The following is a 21,726-nucleotide window of genomic DNA, read 5'->3' on the forward strand; positions in this document are numbered from 1 at the left end:
AGCCAGTCCTCCCGCTTCAGTTATTGACAATTAAATCCTTGGCCTTGGACCACAGTAAGGCAGGGTCAGTACACAGGTTTTCATCTATACCGGTGTCACGTGAAGAAAAAAGCCACCTTTGTGATTTTTGCAGTATTTTCTACCTATCCATTTTTGAAATTAGTGATGGCAGAAAGGGCAGATAACATCTAGCATACGCAATTCTCTGTTATATCATGTCTCTGATTGCATATTTTGGAATATTTTTTGACAGATGACTGATGCCTGGATTAAGTCCTGGTACAACTGCTGGGAGGGGTTTTGTAACATCTTAGGGGCAGCGATGGGACCAACCACAAGACCTTTTCCCTCTGAGCCACCAAATCCCCCTTCTTATCTTTTGGTGATGGTATCCAAAAATCCCCCTTGCCTGAAGATATCTGGCTCTCATGAGACTCTGCCATCAAGTGAATGATAAATTTAAGTGAGGATCTGGGTGCACACACTGCACATCCAAACCAATATGTCCTTCACTGACAACCAAAGTTACTGCTGCTCCAACACATTAAGGAGGGAATAAACACAGGAGAGGCATCACCTTGTCTTCAGGACAAGCTTTATTAACGTTTTGCTTTAACACGGTAGTATGAAGGCATCAGTTCTTTAAGTTTTCCAACGCATGGCACAGACAAAAGGAAAAGTAACAAGACTCAGACAAATTCAGCATGTAAATGACAGAGTAACAGAAAAGGCATGTGCTAACCCATATAGCTGCTAGACCATCCATTAGAAGACATTTTGCAAGCAACAGTCTACATTTCTTTGCATTGAAGTAAAAACATATTTTTTTTGGCCAAGAAAATTACCTTTTTTAATTTTTACATTTTTTTTAAACTTTATATTATATCACAAATGTCAGGGTAAGGCAAATCCTAGATGAATCATATGATAAAAATCCCTATTCCCCGAGAAAATAGATCCACATACTCTGTTACAGTTTGTAATTTTAAAAGCAAAGCTGGCATGCAATGCATATAGAGAAATTTTTTTTTTTTAATACAATTTCATTCAAGTGCCTAAAGCAGAACAGTGTTAATTCACAGAGAGGCTTTCTCAGTGCTTTACAGAAAGATTGACAATTAGCTGCAGTGAACGCGTGACCCATTATTACAGACTATGTCTCAAGCATCGCCTTTGGATGTCTGCATGAAAGCAAACCCATTCATCATGGGAGCAGTCACCAGCCCGAGGAATATCGGTCTAATGGTAGGGATGAGCGCTTTCAGACACAGGAGAAACAACCATCAAGCAGAGCCTCATACTTTGAATGCAAACATCAGCACCCAAGGGCTGCTACTCCCTTTACACCACCTATTGCAAACACATTTTGGATTTAAACCAAAATCTTTGACATAAATCCCAGTGGGGTGATTCTCCATCTGATGCTTGCTCTTCTACAGAACCAGCTCCCTGCCTTTCTGCAGCTCCAGCAAAAACAACAGAGGGGCATGGGTGCAGCCTCGACTACTAGCGCAGCTGAGAACTCACACTGCCAAACTACACTCACTTTATGAGTTGTGAAAATCTCCAACAATTCAAACCAAAACCCACACAAAGAAAGACAGACATAGACATGGCTGCAAATTGTCCAGAAAGGACTTAATCAATTCTTATGTTTCCTTGCTTTACAGTTCACGCTTTGCCGCCGCATCCTTGGGTGAATGGTTTGTGGTTTCAAAGACTCACTGCTATCTGAGGACCAAGGTCAAATGAAAAGCACAATGAATTACTGTCAGGGGTTAGAGAGTGTCTAATGCAATGCATCTTTGCAGTTAATTTTTTTCTTTAACTACCAGTCAGTCTTCACAAGGCATTTAAGGATTATTTGTCTCCTTCTGAACCATCACACCTCAACAGCCAGCCTCCTGTAGAACTCTCCCTTTGGCTCCTCTGCTAAAACTGAGGCTGGCAATGGAAAAGGGACATCTGATAGGTGGCTAATGGCAGCTAACATCCCTGTTAATGTTGCCCATGGGCAAGCACAATGGAAACAGGCATAGAACTATATTTAGGAGACTGGATACTCTTTTGACTGAAGTTACCGCAGTTATACCATCCTCCCAAGGTGTTTATCCATTTCTGACCTTCCTGTTATGACAGCCTGTTTCAAACAAAATGACCCAGTATGGAAAATATACAGAAACATAGAGGATGGATGTGCACCATGTAGAGGTACTGCCTGCAAGGTCTCCCACTGCAAGACTGATGAAAACCAGGAGAAGGAACCACAGGAAAAAAAAGTCCATGTCCCAAAAGACACGTTCTGTCAAGCACGACCCCAAGGATGGGAAAGAAAAGCAGCAGAACCACCTCAAAGGGAACAAGGAATCCCTTCAAGGGTGCTCGGAAAGAACAGGGGACAGAGTTAGCAAACTTAGCAAGATTATCAACCCAATTCAGAGGCTTACATCAGCTCATTTGCTCCCTCCACAGTCAACCCCAGAGTTATGTACTCACCACCAGGACAACCAGGTGATGAAGAAGCTCCTCGAGATCCTCTCTGGTGCCAGTGACAAACCAGGGGGTGAACAAACCCCTGGAGCCAGCACACAGAAATACTCTTCTGATTCCACCTCAATCAAACATCCTGGAGGCCCACAGAGAGGAAGAAATAGTGGGCTGCCTTTCTAGAGGTTGTACTGTCCTGGTGAAATCTGGGGTTTTTCTTGTTCTCCTTTCTAATCCTTGTTTCTCCTTGACACCCTTTTGAATTAACGGCAGCCACCGACTGCCAAAGTCTGTGCTGGTGTGTTGGGGCCACACTTACACTTGACTCACTATTACACCAGCACATGGTTTATCACCACAACTACTCTAGCTGGCGCGAACCCAGATCACAGGAGGATAGAGATACATCTTACCTTGTTTATTACTTTCTTTTTCTTTTTTTTTTTTTTGGTCGTATTTTAAATACTTATTTTGGGATTCACGTATATTTTGGGTGAAGAAAAAAAACACATGGAATCAATTATTTTGCTTACAATTATCAAATTAGAAGCAACTATTTTGCTCAAAATGATCAAATTATTCTTAGCAGCATTTTAAAATACATTTTGTAGCCCTGGACATGGGTTGTGTGCTCTTCCATCCGGTGTATTGTCCATCAGTTTTGGTTACAGCACGGTTGGGAAATGTATGTGCAACCCTTCTGTTAGTTTTTTACAAATTTCAGCGCAGCATTTGCTGGCAGAACAATTGACATATGGTGAGACATTCTTATCCAAATAACTCTTAATTGCTTTAAAAAAAAAAAAACAGAAAGAAAATCATGCATATGCAGTGGAAAATCTAATGAGGGCTCACACAAGGTACAGTGTGAAGCTGCTAAAGCTGAGAGCTGTATTTAAAGATGCCTCGAATGCAGAGTGTCTGCAGGCTTGAGGAAATGTCTGTTGCCTACCTGTACCCAAAGGTCATACTTATGGCCCTGGTTTTGGGGCGTGCAGAACTAACTGGAAAAAAAAGCAGGACAGATTTGGGGTGCTGGCAGTTTGAGGCCACGTGTGCTATTCACAGGTAAGGGACATGGCACAGCACAGGTTGATCATGGGAAAGAAGATAAAGATGCTAGAAAAGGGGTGGGCCTGGAAACAGGTGACTGATGATATGATGCAGGAGGAAAAGAGACCCAATATAAGACAGGGACTCACAGTTCATAAGAAACTGTTGTAATTGCAAGGATAACTGCAAAACATTGTTAGAACTGGGAAGTTATGATTCTTTCCAACAGGTTTACAGAACAAAATGCAATGAAGAACAAAGAGAAATTAAAGCAAAGAGTCATTCCCCCAAAGCTCCCTCCCTCCCAACCCGTGGAGCATCTCTGTGTGCTCTTTTCTGCCAAGAATGATGCTGTAGGATGTCAGCGCCTGCCGGTCGCGTTTCCTCGGGTCTCTCCTCTCCTGCATCCTTCCTTTGCCATAGCAGAGAGAAAAGAAGAGGAAAAAGGCAAAATTTCAAATATCTGCATAGAACCCAGGTCTCATCTTTCCAGCACAAATGCTTGCAGTTTCTCTTTCTGTCATGTGTGTGTGTCACACGGCTTATATATAACAACTAGTATTACTTGATGAGTATATTGACTGTGCTTACCAGGGTTTCTTGGTTTTCTATAGCACCTTGGTACCCAGCTTGATACCACAGATCCCCAGCTCTGGTGGGTGCTTTGGTGCTAAAACCAACATAGTAAGCAAAGGGATCTCCCTGGCTCCAAAAGCTCTTGTGAGATGCTATGAAGTTTAACAGGCTGATCAATCCTCCCTGGGGACCCGCTCCTTGTAATTAAAACAGTGGCAGTGATTGATAGAGAACTGCAATGAATTCAGTGCCCACTTTGAATCCTGTGCATCCCACTGCAACGCTGGGAGAGACATGTTACAACCTGGATTGGGTCCCTTTGCTTCAGAAAGGTGCCTGCAGAGCCAGGTCTTGCAGTGGAATTGAAGAGATTTATCAATTGATTGCTAACTTGTGAGTAAAAATGACTCCAGCCCCAAACATTCACAGATATTCATTTCAATGGGAAAATGTAGCATAAAACACAGACTTCCTAAGGGCCACATGAAAGCTGTAATAATTGTCAAATACATTTTTTTAAACTGAGGAAGGGTATTAACCTTTCCATGTATTTTGAACAGTGGGGATTTCATTAGTTCCTCTTCTTTTTTTGATTGAACAACGTATAACCAGAAGCTAGAGGAGGGCAAGGATGAGTTGTGGACGCTGTATTTTAATGGTGGGGGTGCACTCTGTTTTTACTTCAGGACTTTTTACCAGGGACTCCATCAGGGCTATTTGTTACTCTGACAGTATGGCAGCACGCTGCCTATATGCTGACAAGGACCAAGAGCCAGGCTCAGTAGTAAGACCTTGTATTTTAGATCTCTGTGATTTAAATCTCTGTGAATGGCTGCTGTCGTTGTACAGCCTCTATATTTGCTCTTGTGCTACATGAAACCCCATTACAAGTGTAAATAGAGTATCTTGCTGTCGATGATATTGGTATTTCTCAGTAACCCTACAGCAAAGGAAGCGAGGTGCACTTAAAACTAGTTCTGAGGGAGAAATGGCAAATGCTTCTTTTAACTGGGTATGAGTCTTGGATGTTTTTCTTCCCACCAAATTATTCATTTTTGTTTAGGGGCAACACTGTTTATGCCTATGACAAACTCTGCCTCAACAACCACCACTGCCTACTCCAGCAACAGCACTAGTATTTACTGCATAAAGACCAAAAAAGCTCCGAAAGGCAGCAGAGCTCCTTTCTGCTGCAACTCTCTGACTTTGTCTTGTTTTCCAGTGGTATTGCTACAAGTAACGTTAGGCATCAGAGAGCCAAGGGCAACAAACCCCTTGTGACGTGAACCTGTTGTTCCCAGAATACAGGACTGAGCTCGGTTCCAACCAGTATAAATTGCCTGTCATTTTCCTAAGCAATGCCAGAAACGGTTCGCTCAGTTACTCTTCTGTTCCTTATCTCAGTGCTGTCTTGCCTTCTGATGATCTAAGACCATGCACTGTCTAAACCCATTACAACTGCAGACTGCTGCTACTATAATATTTACTTGACAAATCAAGTCTACTGGTTATTTTCTTTTTTTGATGTAATATGGGCCATATTAGAAAATTTCTTTTCCTTTGTATTTTGTCTTCCTCTTTTTTATTTTTTTATTTTCGGTAAATTCTATCTTTAATTAAGGTAATTTTTAAAGCAGGTTTTCAAACAGAAACTGACTGGAAAATGGGGGAGGAAAAATAGTCATGAAGGTCTTACCTGTTACTTAAGCTTTCCGCTCTGTTTCCATAGGATCATTTATACTTTCAACTTGACTATTCATTTCAGCTGAAAACAAAACAAGATGGTCATCAAACTCTATTCATGATACTTAAGTTTAACACAGCTCAGGATCTCAATGAGACTGTCTCTGTAGGCCACAGGCAGAGACATAGGTATTGCCAAAGGTTAAATTTGAGTTTTGCTGGCCCAAGCGGTCTCACCCCTCTGGTTCAAATATCCATAGGCTTCTGACAAAGTTCTTGGCAGGACTCGGAGCTGAGCCACAGGCTCATAATGAATCATAGATTGATATAGGTCGGAAAAGACCTTTAAGATCATTGAGTCCAATCATAAACCTAACACTGTCAAATCCCACTAGACCATGTCCCTAAACTGCAGCAGTCAGTCTGTGACCCTTTTGATATTGTATCAGCTACAGAGATGCTGCTTCCAGATGTTCCTGAACCGCAAATTTGCTGGCAGATTCAGAGGCAACATCACTACGAATAATAGTTTGCTAGTGCGCTATCCATTTACAAAAACAACCTTATTTTCATTTAAAATTACTACAAAAGTGAGAAATAATTTAAATAGAAGGCTAAAACTCTTTTCATCATGACCTTTGTAAAAAATATCTAAACTACGGTAGGTGTGACTGGTCATATTTAAGCTAAACATAAATACCTCAGCACCCACATTTTTAAGATTAGTCTCTAGTATTTGTTTTGCAATGAATCTGAATGAAGTCATTACATTAAGACCTCTTCTTCTTTCTTTAACCTTGCTTTGTGTTGTGGTCTCAACTGCAGATTATGAGCCATTTGACACGGGTGACAGGGAAAAACCTCAAACCTGAGTGGGAGATTTGGAAACTAAGGGAAGATGGGAAAGGGGAGGGAAAAAAAGCCAAAAATCAATAATGATGCTACTTCCAGCCAGGCAGCACAATCTCTTTTCTGAATCAATAACATGTCAATACACCTGTTAGGGTTTTGATTAATTATTTGTAAATTATTCATCATCCATATGCAGAACAGATACTGTAATGGCTTCCTGGATGTATGTGATGAATAATAAGAAAAGTATCTGCTCCTGATTACAGAGCTCTGATGCCTGTCACAAAGTTGTGTTCTTTACCCACATTTGCATAGCAAAGACAGGATGCTTAATAAAAAAATCACTGAGGGAAGGCTGCTCCACATTGACAACAGCAGTCTCTCCCAGCCTCATTATGCTGGCCAGCTTCACTGGCTGGCTTTGCTGAAAATACCATCAGCCTTCACTCACATTTTACAGAGACCTCCTGCAAAATAAATCTGGATTTGAAACCTGTGGTTAGGCTCTCTCAGCACCCCAGATGAGCCTTTTCCTATGTATCTGTGACTAAGCTCGGCTCATGGCATCAGCTCTGGTAGGGACAGGAAGACCTGACTGAAGGATAAGATTCTTCAGACCACTGAGTGAACCCCAACAACACATGTCAATATGAGGCCACCTACACAAACCTCTCTATTTAGCTGAAAATAGCACAACAGTGAGGCACATACTGCAAAAGCAGACAGAAGGGCTGCCACCAAGTACGGTGGCGATGTGATTCACGGCCCTTGGTGTCTCCCAGCACAAGGTGGTGTCAGAATGGCATCATTAGCCCTGGGTGCACTACACTCAATCACATCCCAACTGAAAACTGGCCTTCTCCCAGCTAAACAAGGTTTTTAGAGGTGTTAAACTGCTAACTTGCTTTAGCAGTCTTGTGGCACCTCTCATAATATGCTACATCAACCAGCAACTCAGCAAAGCATGTGGAGTTCAAGGAGGTGCACATCTCCTAAATTCAGTTTTACCTGCACCTCCTTCTGCACCTTCACACAGGGCTTTTTGCACCAGAAATGGACATCTCTGTGCATTCCCTGTCTGCTTTCCCTTAAATTTTGGCCTGTTGGGGGTAAAATTAGCAGCTCTCAAATGATGACCAGGGAGGGATTTCCCCCAGAAAAGCAAGTTCCCCGCGAGAGGAGAAGAAATAACCCAGCAAAGAGTTCCCATCCATCACAGCGCTGCAGTTGCTGCTGACCTGGGGGATGTGCGTTGGCAGTGCAGCATCCCTCCTCATCCCAGCAGGAAAGCTATGTGCTTAAAGGTCAGCTAGCCAGGAGTCACAGCACAGCATCTAAGTGGAGAAGACAGGCAAAAGGGAGACTGGAGAGCCAAGTTTAGAGTTGTCTGCGAGAGAGCGAGTGCATTTCCCCACCCCAGGATATTATGGTGTAGAGCTGGATGGCACATAACATCCAAATATTACTGTCTTGATTTGAGTAGGAGCTTGGTCAGACTCTTCCTTGCAAATATAGCCTATTCCTTCAGCCACTTCCTAAACAGTGCACCCCTTCGCATCCACATAGTTATAGCACATTCAGCTATAACTCCAGATTTCTAGAAAGAAAACCATCAACCTCAACCCATTTGCACCTCTTTACTTGGTAGATAACTTGTTTTTGCGATATTACATCAACACCATAAATAAAAGCATGAGGGTGTTAGCTGTTGAGATTGTGCTTTTATATAGCTTTGGCGAATCATGTGGAGGTCAGGTTGCTGACAGTGCATTCATCGGCAGAAGCTTTTAAAAAAAAATGGGAAATTTCAGGTTTGACACTGCCCTCATCTTTTTCTTTTCTTCTATTGCGTCAGTCAGTCAGGACGCAGCTTTCCACAGGCTGGAAATACAAAAGGCAAATGAGCAACCTCATTGTGAAAGGAGTGAAGAGTTTGATCTGCCTAATACCGGCTGGAAATGAACAACCACCTTAGTAATCTCCATAGCTTTGGTGGCAAAAAGAAAAAAAAAAAGAAAAAAAAAAGAATAGAAATAATAAAAAAAGGCTACTGTCAGGAAAACACCACCTAGGAAACCAATCACCAAAGCTGGGATTTGTCATCATTACAAAATACTAATCAGCAAATCTGTCCTGGGTACAAGAAATTTAATATCCAGAGGTCTCGGCTCTGGTGGCCGATGGAGACTGCAAGGAGAAACCTGTATCCGTATACATGTCCCTATCCCCCTTACACACACCCCCTCTGACAGCTTTCCTGATGGAGAATCATGCCCACCTTTCAAATAACAGTCATTTCTGAAATGTATCACTATCATGGCCCTGCCCACCGGATGAACCAATATCGAGATCCACCTAAGCTGTCTAAACTCTCTCCCTTTCTAAAGCAAATTTTGCTGTGCCATAGTACATGAAATTAAACCACAAGAGCTGGGCTGCCAAGGGTGACCCAGTGATAGATGCTTGTGCTTTCAGCTGTGAAGCAATGAGCTCTTCTGGGGCGGAATGAAGCAGACCAGAGAAAAAACAGGCAATTTACATGAAAATTACTGTCAAAGGGAATGAGTTTGATCTTTCCTCTGTTCTTCTTTAAAACATGCAATATATGCCCACAAGAAAAAACACCCTGTAATATAATCCTAATAGCAACTTAAGCCGCATAGAAACAAAGACTTCCCTGACTAGAGAGTACTTTTCTGGAGCCTTAGCAAACGCCCTTTTCCTGTCCTTTCATATAACTTTGAAAGTTCAAAGAAAAGGAAGTTATGAGTCATATGTAAAAGACCATACAAGATAAGGAAGATTCAAAACAGAGAAACCTATCAAGATCCTCATTTCAGAAGCTGCCACCTGATCCAGCTGTGCTTTGCTACAGCACACGTTAAAACAGCTAGGGGATCGTTTTTCTTTCCAGACAGAAATCCCTTAAGAGATTCCTTCGGTAAATTTGGATTTGTTTTCACTAAGTAACCCAGACTATTGCAGGGATTCACAGTTTAAATATTTTAATGTGACTATGACTTTTTACTTTGTTTGTTCAAAGGATGAGGAGAGAAGGTTGCTTTGGCTTTATTCTGCACATCTACTAGGAATAGCATAATCTCTAGTATTTTTTAAAAAAGAAAATTCATTATGCACTCTTGCTTTTCCTGTGCTTGCAAAAAACTTCCCTACAGGCCAGTATCTAAATCAGTCATCAATTCAAAAGCTGCAGCACAATCTGACATCAGAGAAAGGAAATCAGCATCAGATTCTCTGTGTAACTAATAGCAAAAAAAAATATAATTGGTTTGTCTTCGAGATGTAAAAAAGTGTGCCTTGAATTTATATTATATCAATGCTGAAGAGGCTAAAGAAAGAGCTAAAAAATAGCCTTCACTACAGAGAGGAGTCCATGGAAATAAAGTGAGTATTGGATGCCCAATCCCAAACCGACTGCTGTTTGGAGCAATAAAAAAGACCCTTTGTGTAAGAACCAACAAACCCCTGTATGTACCTCTTCTATGCTACAATAGCTGATCCAGAGGAGGGATAAAGGGTCTGCCTCACCAAAATCTAAGCACCAGGATGCTGATTTCATCCATTATTTCTTTACACACAGGATGAGCCAAGAAGGACAAATTTTTTTGGTTAAAAGCATGTTTTTTTGTTTACAAGTACTGTAGAGCTCGAGCAGCTTCCTGCTACTCAGCCCTTGCCAGGATTTGCCCCACAGTTGGGTCATCGGGGTCACTGAGGTCAAAGTCAAAAGAATTTCATTTCCAAGTCAGGATATTTGCGTTGATAATGTCCACAAACCTGACTGGAACTGCTGTTGGATCAATGAAACTGTGATTGTTTTATAAATGTCCTAGGGAGAGAACTTCCACCTGCTATCAGATGAGCTAAACGTGAATGCTGAAGAAGGAGGAAGGGGAATCATCTCTGAGCTAGAATGAGGCCAACACACAAGTCCAGAATGGATATACAGCCAACACTTTCCCCTTGATAGAGTTGGATATGAGCACAGAATTTTTCAGAAATATCTTCTGACTCCTGTATGAGACTCCCCATATATTGGCCAATTTGATAACAAAACCAAAATTACAGTGGGTCTAAAATACTACTCAGTTAAAAGGCAGGCAGAGTGAAAACATAAACCCAGCCAACTCACAAAGCAGGGCTACGGCACTGAAAGGTACTGCCATAAGACTCCCAAGACAGTAGAGATGGTGTAAACTCTTGAGAAGAATCAGTTGAAGAGATTATAAATCTAACTCCCATTTTTTAGGGGGAAGCATACAAACAAAGCCCAGAAAGGCAGGCTATGCATCCACTTCAGGACAATTCACAGAATCATAGAATGGTTTGGGTTGGAAAGGACTTTAAAGACCATATAGTTCTAATTCCCCTTCACCAGACCAGGTTGCTCAGAGCCCCATCCAACTTGGCCTTGAACATTTCCAAGGATGGGGCATCCACAGCTTCTCCGGTCAACCTGTTCCACTGTCTCACCACCCTCAAAGTGAACAATTTCTTACTAATATCTAATGTAAACCTGACCTCTGTCAGTTTAAAGCCATTACCCTAAAAAATGAATCTAAAATATTAGAAAAACATACCATCCTTATTTGAAATGGCTGCTGCTTCACTTGCAAGGTCAATTTTCATAGGCTCCACAGAAGTTTCTTCTTGCCCTTGCATCCCTATAAGACAAGCCAAAGAAGTAGAAAAATCAACATCTACAGTACCCGATTAATGCATAATTCTCAGGCTCCGTGTACCTGTTTATTTCCCTTTCTTCTCGCATGCTCTTACCTTTTTAGACTCCACTGCTGTATAGTGGCACCCATTAGGGAAGAGGACAGAGGATATAAGGGGAGGAACACGGTTTGAAAATAATTGCCTGAATACTTGTAGCAATTCGTGCTCTTTTCTAACTGGGATTGTTAAAACCACATCATGGTGCGTGCTCCTGCCTCCCTGCCATTCTTTTCTCATCACTTTTGAAGAATCCCTTCTGCTCATAAAATGCAATATATGACAGGGACCTAATCACACGTATAAAATTTCTCTAGCTAGCAGAAAACAAATAAATACAGTGAGAGTTCAAATACACCAGGTAGTCAGACACAAATCAGAATTTGAATGTAGGAAAATGCATTTTATCACTGTAACTCAACATTTTATCTCTTCTGCCTCAGGCTTGTCTGAAAGCTTAGATTCAATCTCCTAACAATATCTGAAATGGAAAAAAAAAAAGTGGGTTTGCTGTTTTGTACACAGTTCTCCCAATACTCTGCCATTTCAAGTGCTGAGAAGCCCATTTTTAGTTGAATTTCGTCAGGCTACTTCTCCACTTTTGTGGCTGCTGTAAAGCCTGTTGCACCCATCCTGCAGTTGAACTACAGGATATGTCAGGTGACTGGTCACTAAGTGATCCAGGCATTTGGGTGGCTATTATGAGACAGCAAAGTGTAGTAAGGACTCAGACATTTCAAAAATGTTTTATTCTTAAACTGAAATAATTTACCTCTTCAGCAACAGTGATGAAACATTCATCATCCCTCAAACACCTCCTTCCCCTTTCTGTGGAAGCCCGAAGTGGGGTTTTTAAGTGCACTAGAGTGCACTACATTTATTTTGTACATAAAAAATGTATCTATCACTGACATTGTCAGTCAGTTTTCCTTATAATTGTATCTGCAAGCAAATAGAGTGTCATGGAGATTTCAGTTTCCTCTGTGCTCGCTGTGATGGCAGTGCTATTCTCACTGGCAACTTCCACCACACTACTTGTAGAATCACAGAATCATGGAATTGTTAAGGTAGGAAAAAACCTCTAAGATTGAGTCCAATTGTTAACCCAGCACTGCAAAGTCCACCACTAAATCATGTCCTCCTGTACCACTTCCACTTACCTTTGAAACAACTCCAGGGATGGTGATTCCACCACTTCCCTGGGCAGCCTATTTATTCCAATCCCTGACCTATGGTCATACCAAGCATCAAAATGCTAAAACAATGACCCAGCACATACAGAAACCAACAAAAAATAAGCACCAGAAAGCTCAATTAGCCAACTCCGTGAGCATGGGGGTTGGAAGGCTTTACAGTGATGGAAGTGTTACCCATCATTTTAACAGACCTTACTTCTCATGCAGAAATCTTTCCGTGGATCGTCGTATCACCACTTCACCTCTTCCTCTCTGGTTTACAATCATCTCCCCGCAGAAACAAACAAAATGCCTGTAAACATCTGTGACTGAGAACCCTGCATGTCAGTCAATGCCTGAGATGGCCCCTTTGCAGATGCATCAAACTCCTGATGCATCTCCAGGGAATTCAGGAGAGCGAGTGCGGTTTTCTCCTGAGGTTTCTCAGGCACCAACACACCCAAGCTTTCCCAGCACTCGTCCTGGGAAAAGTGTTCTTTTTGGCTCATACAAAGGATAAACCCAGGTCACCCCAACACAAAAGCATGTGTATATGGCAGGAATCTGTCAAGTACAAGGTTGAGCAGGTATGTTCAAAATCCCTCCCTGACTTCTCCTAGCAAAATCAATATGAAATTTGAGGGGACTATGAAAGCACTGATTAATCAAGGAAGATACACCGACATTTAGGTTGTGCTACATTTTGATTAGCTGGGGGAAGCAGCTCTAGGAAAAGTAAAATTTTGAAAAATCACAGAATCATAGAATGGTTTGAGTTGGGAGGGACCTTAAAGATTATCTAGCTTCAGCCTCCCTGCAATGGGCAGGGACACCTTCCATCAGATAAGAGTGCTCAAAGCCCCATTCAAACTGTACAGGAACACTTCCAGGGACAGGGCATCCACAGCTTCTCGGGGCAACCTGTTCCAGTGCCTCACCACGTTCTGAATAAAGAATTTCTTCCTAATATCCAACCTAATCCTACTCTCTTTCAGTTTAAAGTCATCCCCCTTGTCTTATTGACTGTCCCTCCATGAGTGCAGCCTGCAGTGGATGCAACCCTTCCCATCAAGACACTCTGATGTCTTATGCAGGGATTTGGGATCCCTGCTAAATACCAACGTGCTCCGACTGGCAGCTGATGCTCTGAATCTGACTTTACCCCCTCTGAACCACCATCTATTACCCAAAGAAAGCAGAAAGGACATGAGAGGTTACGTCTTGGCTCCCGGTTTCTCCCGTTGTCAGTGCCTGAAGGTGCCCATGTGAAGTTCCCAGGCCTTATCCCAAGGTCTCCCATTAGCTAGCCAGCACGCCTGGCTTCACCACACTGCCAAAAGGTTTCTCACTTTCCATTTTGGAAATCTCTCATGCAGCTGACAGGTGCAAAGGATTATTGGCACGGGGCTACGTGATGACAGAGGCTAATTAAAGAGATGGCGTTTTGTGGACACGTGCACATGTAAATGTGTGCACATGTGCTAACTCGGGCTTTGTCCTAATTATGTTCCATTTGCAGGGTTGAAATCAGGTGGTGGGGTGGGGGGAGGCAGCTGTAGAGAGAGGCTGAGAAGAGTAACAACAGCATCAGCAATTCTGCAAAATTACTTTTTCAGAGGTGTAGGGTCATAAATATTGTTAGAAGAGTTGCTTTTGTTCTGCTTTTTCACCTTCTTTCCAAGTCTGAAGTGCTGATTCCCCATCCCTTCTAGGAGGGGGATCATTGCAGTATTAGTGTTTTTTTAGACTGTAAGTTGATTGTTGGATATTGTCAGCAAGAAAATGATAGTGGGAAACAAGACAGAAGGTATTTTAAACCTTTACAAAGCTGAGCACCACTGCAAACCTTGGGAGAAGGCTTGAAAATTATACTGTCCCATTTTTGGGAAGATTTACAAATTCAGTTAATATAAATCTTAATTTCTCCCCTCACTGTTACTGTGGGAGGGAGACAGGAACATTCACCATACTACCATTCATGTGGAAAGAGTATTATCCAAAAAAGCTTCTCCCCTGCTCTGCAGTCAATCTGAGTGCCACACTGAAATGAGCCCATTTCACATAAACAGCGGAACTTGATCAATATCAGGACCACCTTGACAACCAATTTATTCCTGGGGCCTCTCCCTTGTTTTGATTGCTTCAGGTTAGAGCACAAACAAGTGAAAGATTTCAGGTCTCAGTGCAGGAGCTGAGAGTTCCCGAAGGGTAGGGAGCCCGGGAGATACCACTTTCAATTTCAATTCCCATTTCCAATTGCACTCCTGCCAGAGCTCATTACCTGAACCCTTTGCCGACTGGTTACACAACCGGCCCAGCACTAAGAAAAAAGGCTGCTGGCACAGGCAAGGAGGGCTCCTAGCCTTTTCAAACGTATAAGACAAGTGTATACCAGGAAGATAGAAATCCCTGTATTGTTATTTCATCTTTTTGTTTTATTTTTTTTCCCCTTATAGTCACAATCTGTCATTAGTTCCACGCACGTACAGCTAATACATCATTTTCTCTACAGAAACGTGATTTTTTCCCCCTCTAGATTCATGACTGATTCACAAGACTAACAGAAGATGTGGTAGTTGTTGGTACCTTAGTATCAATTTTAGAAGTGTCCAAGTCCAGAGGTCAGACATCTATTCTCCGCATCCCTGACAAATCCTAACAAGTAAAAAGTGTAACCCTTGTTCTCCTCATTGTCCTCCTCTGCCTTTCGCACAAGGTTTACATCCATTTCAAGCGATAAAAGCGGGTAACTATGCAGGCTTAGAAGCTGTAACACAGAGCAATCCATAAAACTCATTTTTACCTGATCATCAGTAAGGCTTTGCTGTGTACTGAAGAGCACCTCTGTAATCAGAAGAGAGAGGCAGACTCCTCTCCCGGGTAATTCAAAGTAGAATCCCAATATAGTCTCCCTAGAATCGATGAATCATTCCTGGAAGGTGCTTGTACTGAGTTTCTGCTCTGGGCTGCCCACCTTAAGGGAGTTTATTTCTATTTGATGACTGTCAAGGGGGGTTCTCTTGGCAGAGCCCAGCCTTTGAGACCAGCCTTGGCACTGGGCATGGGTAAGGGATTGTCAAGTGGGCTCTGCACCAGCAATCTAGATTCCTGCTATTAGTTTCTGCCTTCTTATAAGGTCATAGACCAGCTTTAAGACAAATAGAAAAACAAATTTCATGTGTACATGAGATCCGTTAGTGCAGTCATGCAATACCAAGACAACTTAAATCTTAAAAAATTCCCAAATTTTAGAAGTCTTGCAATAAGTGGGAAATTCTGGCCCTAAGACCATTCTGGATATTTGAGGAAGAAAAGGGTTATCAATACTACAATGATTGAGAAAACTACTATTTTTACAGGCAAAATGGCAAGGCCATTATTCCCATAACATGTCTGCCCAGCAATTTTGGGTGTTGCCTGAGGAACTTCAACAAAATATTATCCTGCCCATGGACAATTTTCAACCAGAGGAAATTCATTAGCTGCAAAGTATTCGTGGAGTAGTTGCTTCTACTCATGTTATATACTTTGAAAAGAATCACCTCTGTCATTATGCAATACGAAAACCACATTACAGCTATTCTGAGCAATCCAGATTTCCCTGATTCATACCCACCGAATAAAATTTATTATTTTGAGTTCAGCTGCAAATATGCTTCCCCTAATTGGAAGACTGAGAGATAGAGGCTTGTTAAAATCCAAATTTCTCTGTTTAAAATTTGAAGGCACTATTTTTCAGCTGCAGCAGCAACAACAACAAAAAAAAACCCAAAAAAGCTGCTCTGACCCACAGCTGCATTGTCTTATCTGTCAAAACCAGTTCCGTTTTTCTTGCTCTGCAAATAGCCAGAGCTGTTTTTTTCTTTCTTTCCAGTCATTTCATTGTAGCTCTTCGCTAATGTGACTGTCAAGCCCTCATGTACTTTGTTTACCGCTGTATTTTAGTAGCATTATAAATGCTGCCTCACTTAGAAACTGAAGCTGTCTGTGATATAAGGGTTCTGTCTGACTCCTGTCCGACACCTTCATCTGGGATGACCGACCCTTTTAACCAGACCAGTCTACCACATCAAAGGTTTCTGCTCTCTTCTTGTATGACTCTTTATGCAAAACCACCCAACCTGCTGCTTTCAGGGCTGTAAGAAAAAACCCAGCAATCACTGTCCACCGGTACTTTGTTGTGTTTGAGGCTGGAGGGCTGTTTTCCCCCTTGTTATCCTTTTGCAATGCACAGGTTGAGCACACCAGCTCTGAACCTGCAGGAAGGGCACTGCCACAACGGTGCCTCCTGCTACTCAGCCTGGCTTAGTTAACAACAAACACCTCCATCTGTTAAACCAGGAATATACCACCTTGATCAACCATCACCCTCCCCCCAGCAATTAGGCACCACAGAGATGAAAGAACACTCAAGGATGCAGATTTCAGAGCAGGGTGTGATGGCCTGGGCACCAGCTTTTGATGGGCTTTTGAAGGCACTGGGTGAGCATCATTCCTTCATGCCACATGTGGGCTGTCAGGATTCACGTTGCAGCTCCTTCATTGTTAAATGGAGTGGTTACCCTCCCTTTTGGCATTTTGGCTTTGTCTCCCAGAGTAACCCAGCACGATGAATCTCCCCATCCCTCCAGTGCAGCGTGTATCAGCTCAGCTCTCTGTGTTTGTGCACGCAACTGTACCTAAAGGCATTGTGCTGCTCCCAGCCACTGTTATTTCCAGCTCAAGCTGAACTGCAATTTTTTTTTAACGTGATTTAAAAGTGTCTAAGATCGGCTTATCCCTATCCCCTTCCAGCCCTTTATTAAACATACTGTTAGTAAATCTCATTATGCCTCCTTTTTCCCCAAAGGTGGGAATGGGAGGGTAGTGAGGATTGTCGCTCAGCAATATGGTCCATAAGAGCCATACAAATTGGGCGTATCTAGAATCACTAATGCCCATCAGGAGCTCTTTGTGTCTTTTGTCCTGCACGCAGCAGGCTCTTGATGAATACAAGGGCACATCGTTTTAAGAAAAGCCTTTTTTATTTTTTTTATTATTATTATGGAAAAGGCTTAGATGTGTAAAAGGCCACGTTGCTGTTTTCCAGACACTCTTTCTGTGAAAACCTCTCATCAGAGAAGAAGCCTGCAGCATGAAATGCCTGAAATGGAGCACCCAGGAACTTTCATCTCATCCCTCAATTGCTGGCTGTTAACACAACTAAAATGTTGCCTGGTTGTACTCAAACTAGTAGATCACCTGTCCTGAATGGCTTCCAAAGCACTTGTGCTCCATCTCTGCCTACAACTAAGGCAGAGAGCATGCTCAGCAGCATGATGAGAAGTGAAGGGTTTCTGAATGAACAGAAATGGTATGATTATTTACCTCTCTTTCCCATTCTGTCATTTTTCCTGCCATTTATGAAACTTATCAGTGATTTGGTTCAGTTCCTGATCACTACCTGCCTGATCCCAAAAAACTGCGTAGGTGTGAGGAATTGCAGCACTAGGGGACCCTTTTGTGTAAGCCTTAGGACATCTCCAGGTTTCCTAACGCTCACCTTTTACCCAAGGGAATGACGCTGGGCATTCATAAATGTTTTCTGAACTCTGTGGTCATGGGACCTGGCCTTTTGAACAACAGCTGGCTGCCAGAATGATCCCTGCACCTCCACTCCCATCACAACATCACGTTCACACACTCACCATGCTCATTACCAAGTACCTGGTACCACAGCAGCTCCTTTCAGCTGTCCTCAAACAGCAGCTTCAATTCCCCTTTGCACCACTAATCTGTGGTGAGGATTCTTGCCCTTAATTTTGAGGAACCAATGCAGAAGCCCAGTGGCTTTAATAGGCCTTTCTTTCCCTTGGGTCAACCCACTGAAAACACGAACAACTTAATAGCTCATGCTGCCACTAGATTTTCCATCAGCACATACTGTGCCCCTATTCCATTTCAATCTTGCATCCACTGTATTTTCCTAGCACTTCAAATGATCTTGAGGCAACTGCAGAAAAGCAATAGACTGTGAAAGCAAAGAGGTCCTGGATCTCCCAAGCAGGCCAGATTTGTCAGAATGTCACACTGTTTGTTTCAAAAAAGGGAAAGAAACTTTCTATTATAAAGAAGTCACTCCAAACCTAAGAGACCGTGCTAGTCTTCAGCCGTGAGCAGCTGCACAAGAACGAGATGGGTGCTGGGAATGAGCAGGAACAATACTTATAAATGATATTATAAGGAAAAGGTGGGGAAGGAGAGGGGAAGAAACTGAGAGGTCACAAATAGCAAATTGCCCAAGAGCTGGAAGTTAGAAAAGTTCCTTTCAGACAAGCACAGTCATCTTTCACAGAGTGCACACTCCATCTGACCAGGCCAAAAGGATGTTTTGCCCGAGCTTCTGATAATGTACAGACAGGTCTGCACACCCTTCTGGCTGCAACTATTTATTTCTGAGGTCACTGCTTCTGAAAGAGGTTACTGCTGAGCCAAAGAGTAGCCTTGGAAAATATTTTGCTCAACTCTTTTTCAAGGAGACTATTGCCAAGTATATGAAGAATGAGCTTCAAAGTAGCAGAGGTGTATGGATCTACCTGAAAGGCAGTAAAAATATACAGTGTGGGAGAAAGAGTCTTCCCTGTTATTTATGCAGAGACCCCAACCTAAATTTTGCAGCTTAAAATAAAACATGATATTTACAACAAGGACAGGCACATGAAGTTCAGCAAAGTTCTGGGAATGGCTAGGAATAGGTACACTGTAATTTTCAAACATTTTGTGATATAAGGATACAATAGCTAGCATGGAAAATAAAAATTAATTAAAAAACCCCCAAACAAATAAAAACCACCACAAACCTCAATAAAATTTGGATATAATAAAATTTTGAACATAAAATACATTCAACTGAAATGTCTTGGTCTTTGGAAAGAGCACTTGCCTTTCTGAAAGCTCATCACAAACAGAGACCAAGCACTGTGTTTTAATTTTAGAAAACTGTTAGCTTCATAAAACCAAGATGAACATCGTATCACAGAATTACAGAATCATTAAGGTTGGAAGAAACCTTCAAGATCATCTAGTCCAACTGTCAACCCAGGACCACCATAATCACCCCTAAATGATATCCCCAACTGCCATATCCAGACCCCTCTTGAACACTTCCAGAGACAGTGACTTTACCACCTCCCTGGGCAACTTATTCCAATGCCTAACCACCTTTTTTTTCTAATATCTAATCTGAACCTCACCTGGCCCAACTTAAGGCCATTTCATCTCGTCCATTCACTTGAGATAGGGTAGAAGAGACTGAACTCCCACCTCACTACAACCTCCTTTTAGGTAGGTGGTCCTCCTCTGAGCCTCCTTTACTCCAGGCTAAACAACCCCTGTTCCCTCAGCTGCACCTCATAGGATCAGACCCTTCATCAGCTTCATCGCCCTTCTCTGGACTCGCTCCAGCACCTCAGTGTCCTTTTTGAAGTGAAACTCATCTGCTTGTAAAGAAGCAGTAATTAATAACAAAGACCTTACAGATGATCCCTATCACATCTTTTTCCCCTACCAAGACACATGTTCAATAATGATCATTTTTCAAAAACAATTAAAGAAATGTACTCTTTTATTTTTTTAACTGAACCCTGCTCCGACTCCTTTGAAGTCAGCTGTAAAATATGGTGATAAACACAAATCTGCTCTAAAGGACTCATTTTGCTACAAAGTTCCTCACCTGTTCCAGTTCTTAGGGCTGGTTTTTTTTGGATCTGGATGGTGACTCATCAAAATAGAACAGATGCTTAAATGAAACACACACAGAGGCACACTTGTGTGTATGTATGTGTGTTCAAGGGCAGTAAGCAATTTTTCATAAATAAATGGCTGGGAGTCGCTTTCCCTCTGTAAAGAAGGGAATAGCTGAGTGATGGATGGTGATGCTGGATGTGTTACCCAAGGCAATGCTTCCCACTCTGCTCCAGAAGCACCACGTGCCCCGTGGAGAGAAGCAATGGCTGAAATTTGGCTCCTGGAGAATCATGTGGCTTTTGCTGTCAGAGGATGTCATTAATGCTGATTGCTGCCCCCACCCATTTCTCCGGTGAAAGCCTGGCGTCCTCCTCCACAGCAGTGAGCCAGCCCACACCAGCCAGCCCCAAAGGAATGGGAGGGAAAGCAAACATATTGCAAGTGCTGTATTACCTCCTAAGTGTGGATGCCATTTTTAATTTCTGCTGATAACTGGATGAATATAAGAGCAAAATTTTACAACGATGATGTGGAGTGAGATGTTTTCCCAGCAAATAACAGGACTACATCAGAGCAAGAGGTGCTCTAACCTCCAGCTGCTCTATGCCAGCAGGGTATAACTACATTCTCCTCTGAACACAGATGGTACATAAGTAAGCCATGAGAGGACCAAAATCATAAGTAGTGATTCGAATCACCAAACCAAGCGTGGTGAGGCACTGGCAGAGGTTGCCCAGAGAAGCTGTGGATGCCCCATCTCTGGAAGTGTTCAAGGTCAGGTTGGATGGGGCTCCGAGCAACCTGGTCTAGTGGAAGGTGTGCCTGCCCATGGCAGTGGAGTTGGAATTAGATGGTCTTTAAGGTCCCTTCCAACCCAAACCATGCTATGATCACAGCCCTTCCAGAGGGAATCACATGACACATATTCCCAAGACACAAGCCTAAAAGAACAACCTAGATACTGCAGAGGGCATTCCAGCTCTGTGGTGAAATCATGTTCTTCCACCCATTTTAGAGCCATGTCTCAAGAATCAGATTTTACCACTGACATTTTGGGGAGTGAGGGAGGTGCAAAGCGTAGCAGTGATAGAGTAGCTTGTGTTTAACACTTGAAACACCCACCTGTCCTCCTGACACTCATCTCCTCACATGAAGCCAAGAACATTTCCAAAACATTGAAAAGTACAACCTGTGAGTTGCTTTAGAATAAAGTAATCCACCAGCCTGGGTGTTAACATCTGTACCACAGGAGTGTATTGCCACATGATGATGGGCTTGGCCAGTATTTCCTGGCAAGGCTAAAGACTAGATTTAGATTAGCAAATCAGTGAGGTTTATTTGCTCTGTTTCTTGGAGAAAACTTTAAGACCAAATTCAAAATTCCCAGTGTGAAACAGAAAAATTTTGCCCACAGCAGAGCTTCCAGAATAGCGTG

General features: G+C 42.5%; 1 protein-coding gene across 3 annotated transcripts in view; it reads right to left on the bottom strand.

The window, feature by feature from the left end:
- Positions 1–578: 578 nt before the first annotated feature.
- Positions 579–21,726, bottom strand: part of MACROD2 (MACRO domain containing 2) — an 844,666-nt gene continuing 823,518 nt past the window's right edge. For 2 of the 3 annotated variants that reach the window (XM_027693438.1, XM_027693440.1), the window contains exons 17-19: positions 11,253–11,336; positions 5,813–5,881; positions 579–3,952 (exon numbers count right to left, since the gene is read on the bottom strand). In XM_027693438.1, the coding sequence (XP_027549239.1) occupies positions 5,820–5,881; positions 11,253–11,336 (146 nt within the window). In that variant the 3' untranslated portion in view covers positions 579–3,952; positions 5,813–5,819. The remainder of the gene's footprint in view (positions 3,953–5,812; positions 5,882–11,252; positions 11,337–21,726) is intronic. The other variant, XM_027693439.1, reaches the window with a different exon arrangement.

This window comes from Neopelma chrysocephalum, unplaced genomic scaffold, assembly GCF_003984885.1.
Source record: "Neopelma chrysocephalum unplaced genomic scaffold, ASM398488v2 Primary Assembly neopelma1_91, whole genome shotgun sequence".
NCBI lineage: Eukaryota > Metazoa > Chordata > Aves > Passeriformes > Pipridae > Neopelma > Neopelma chrysocephalum.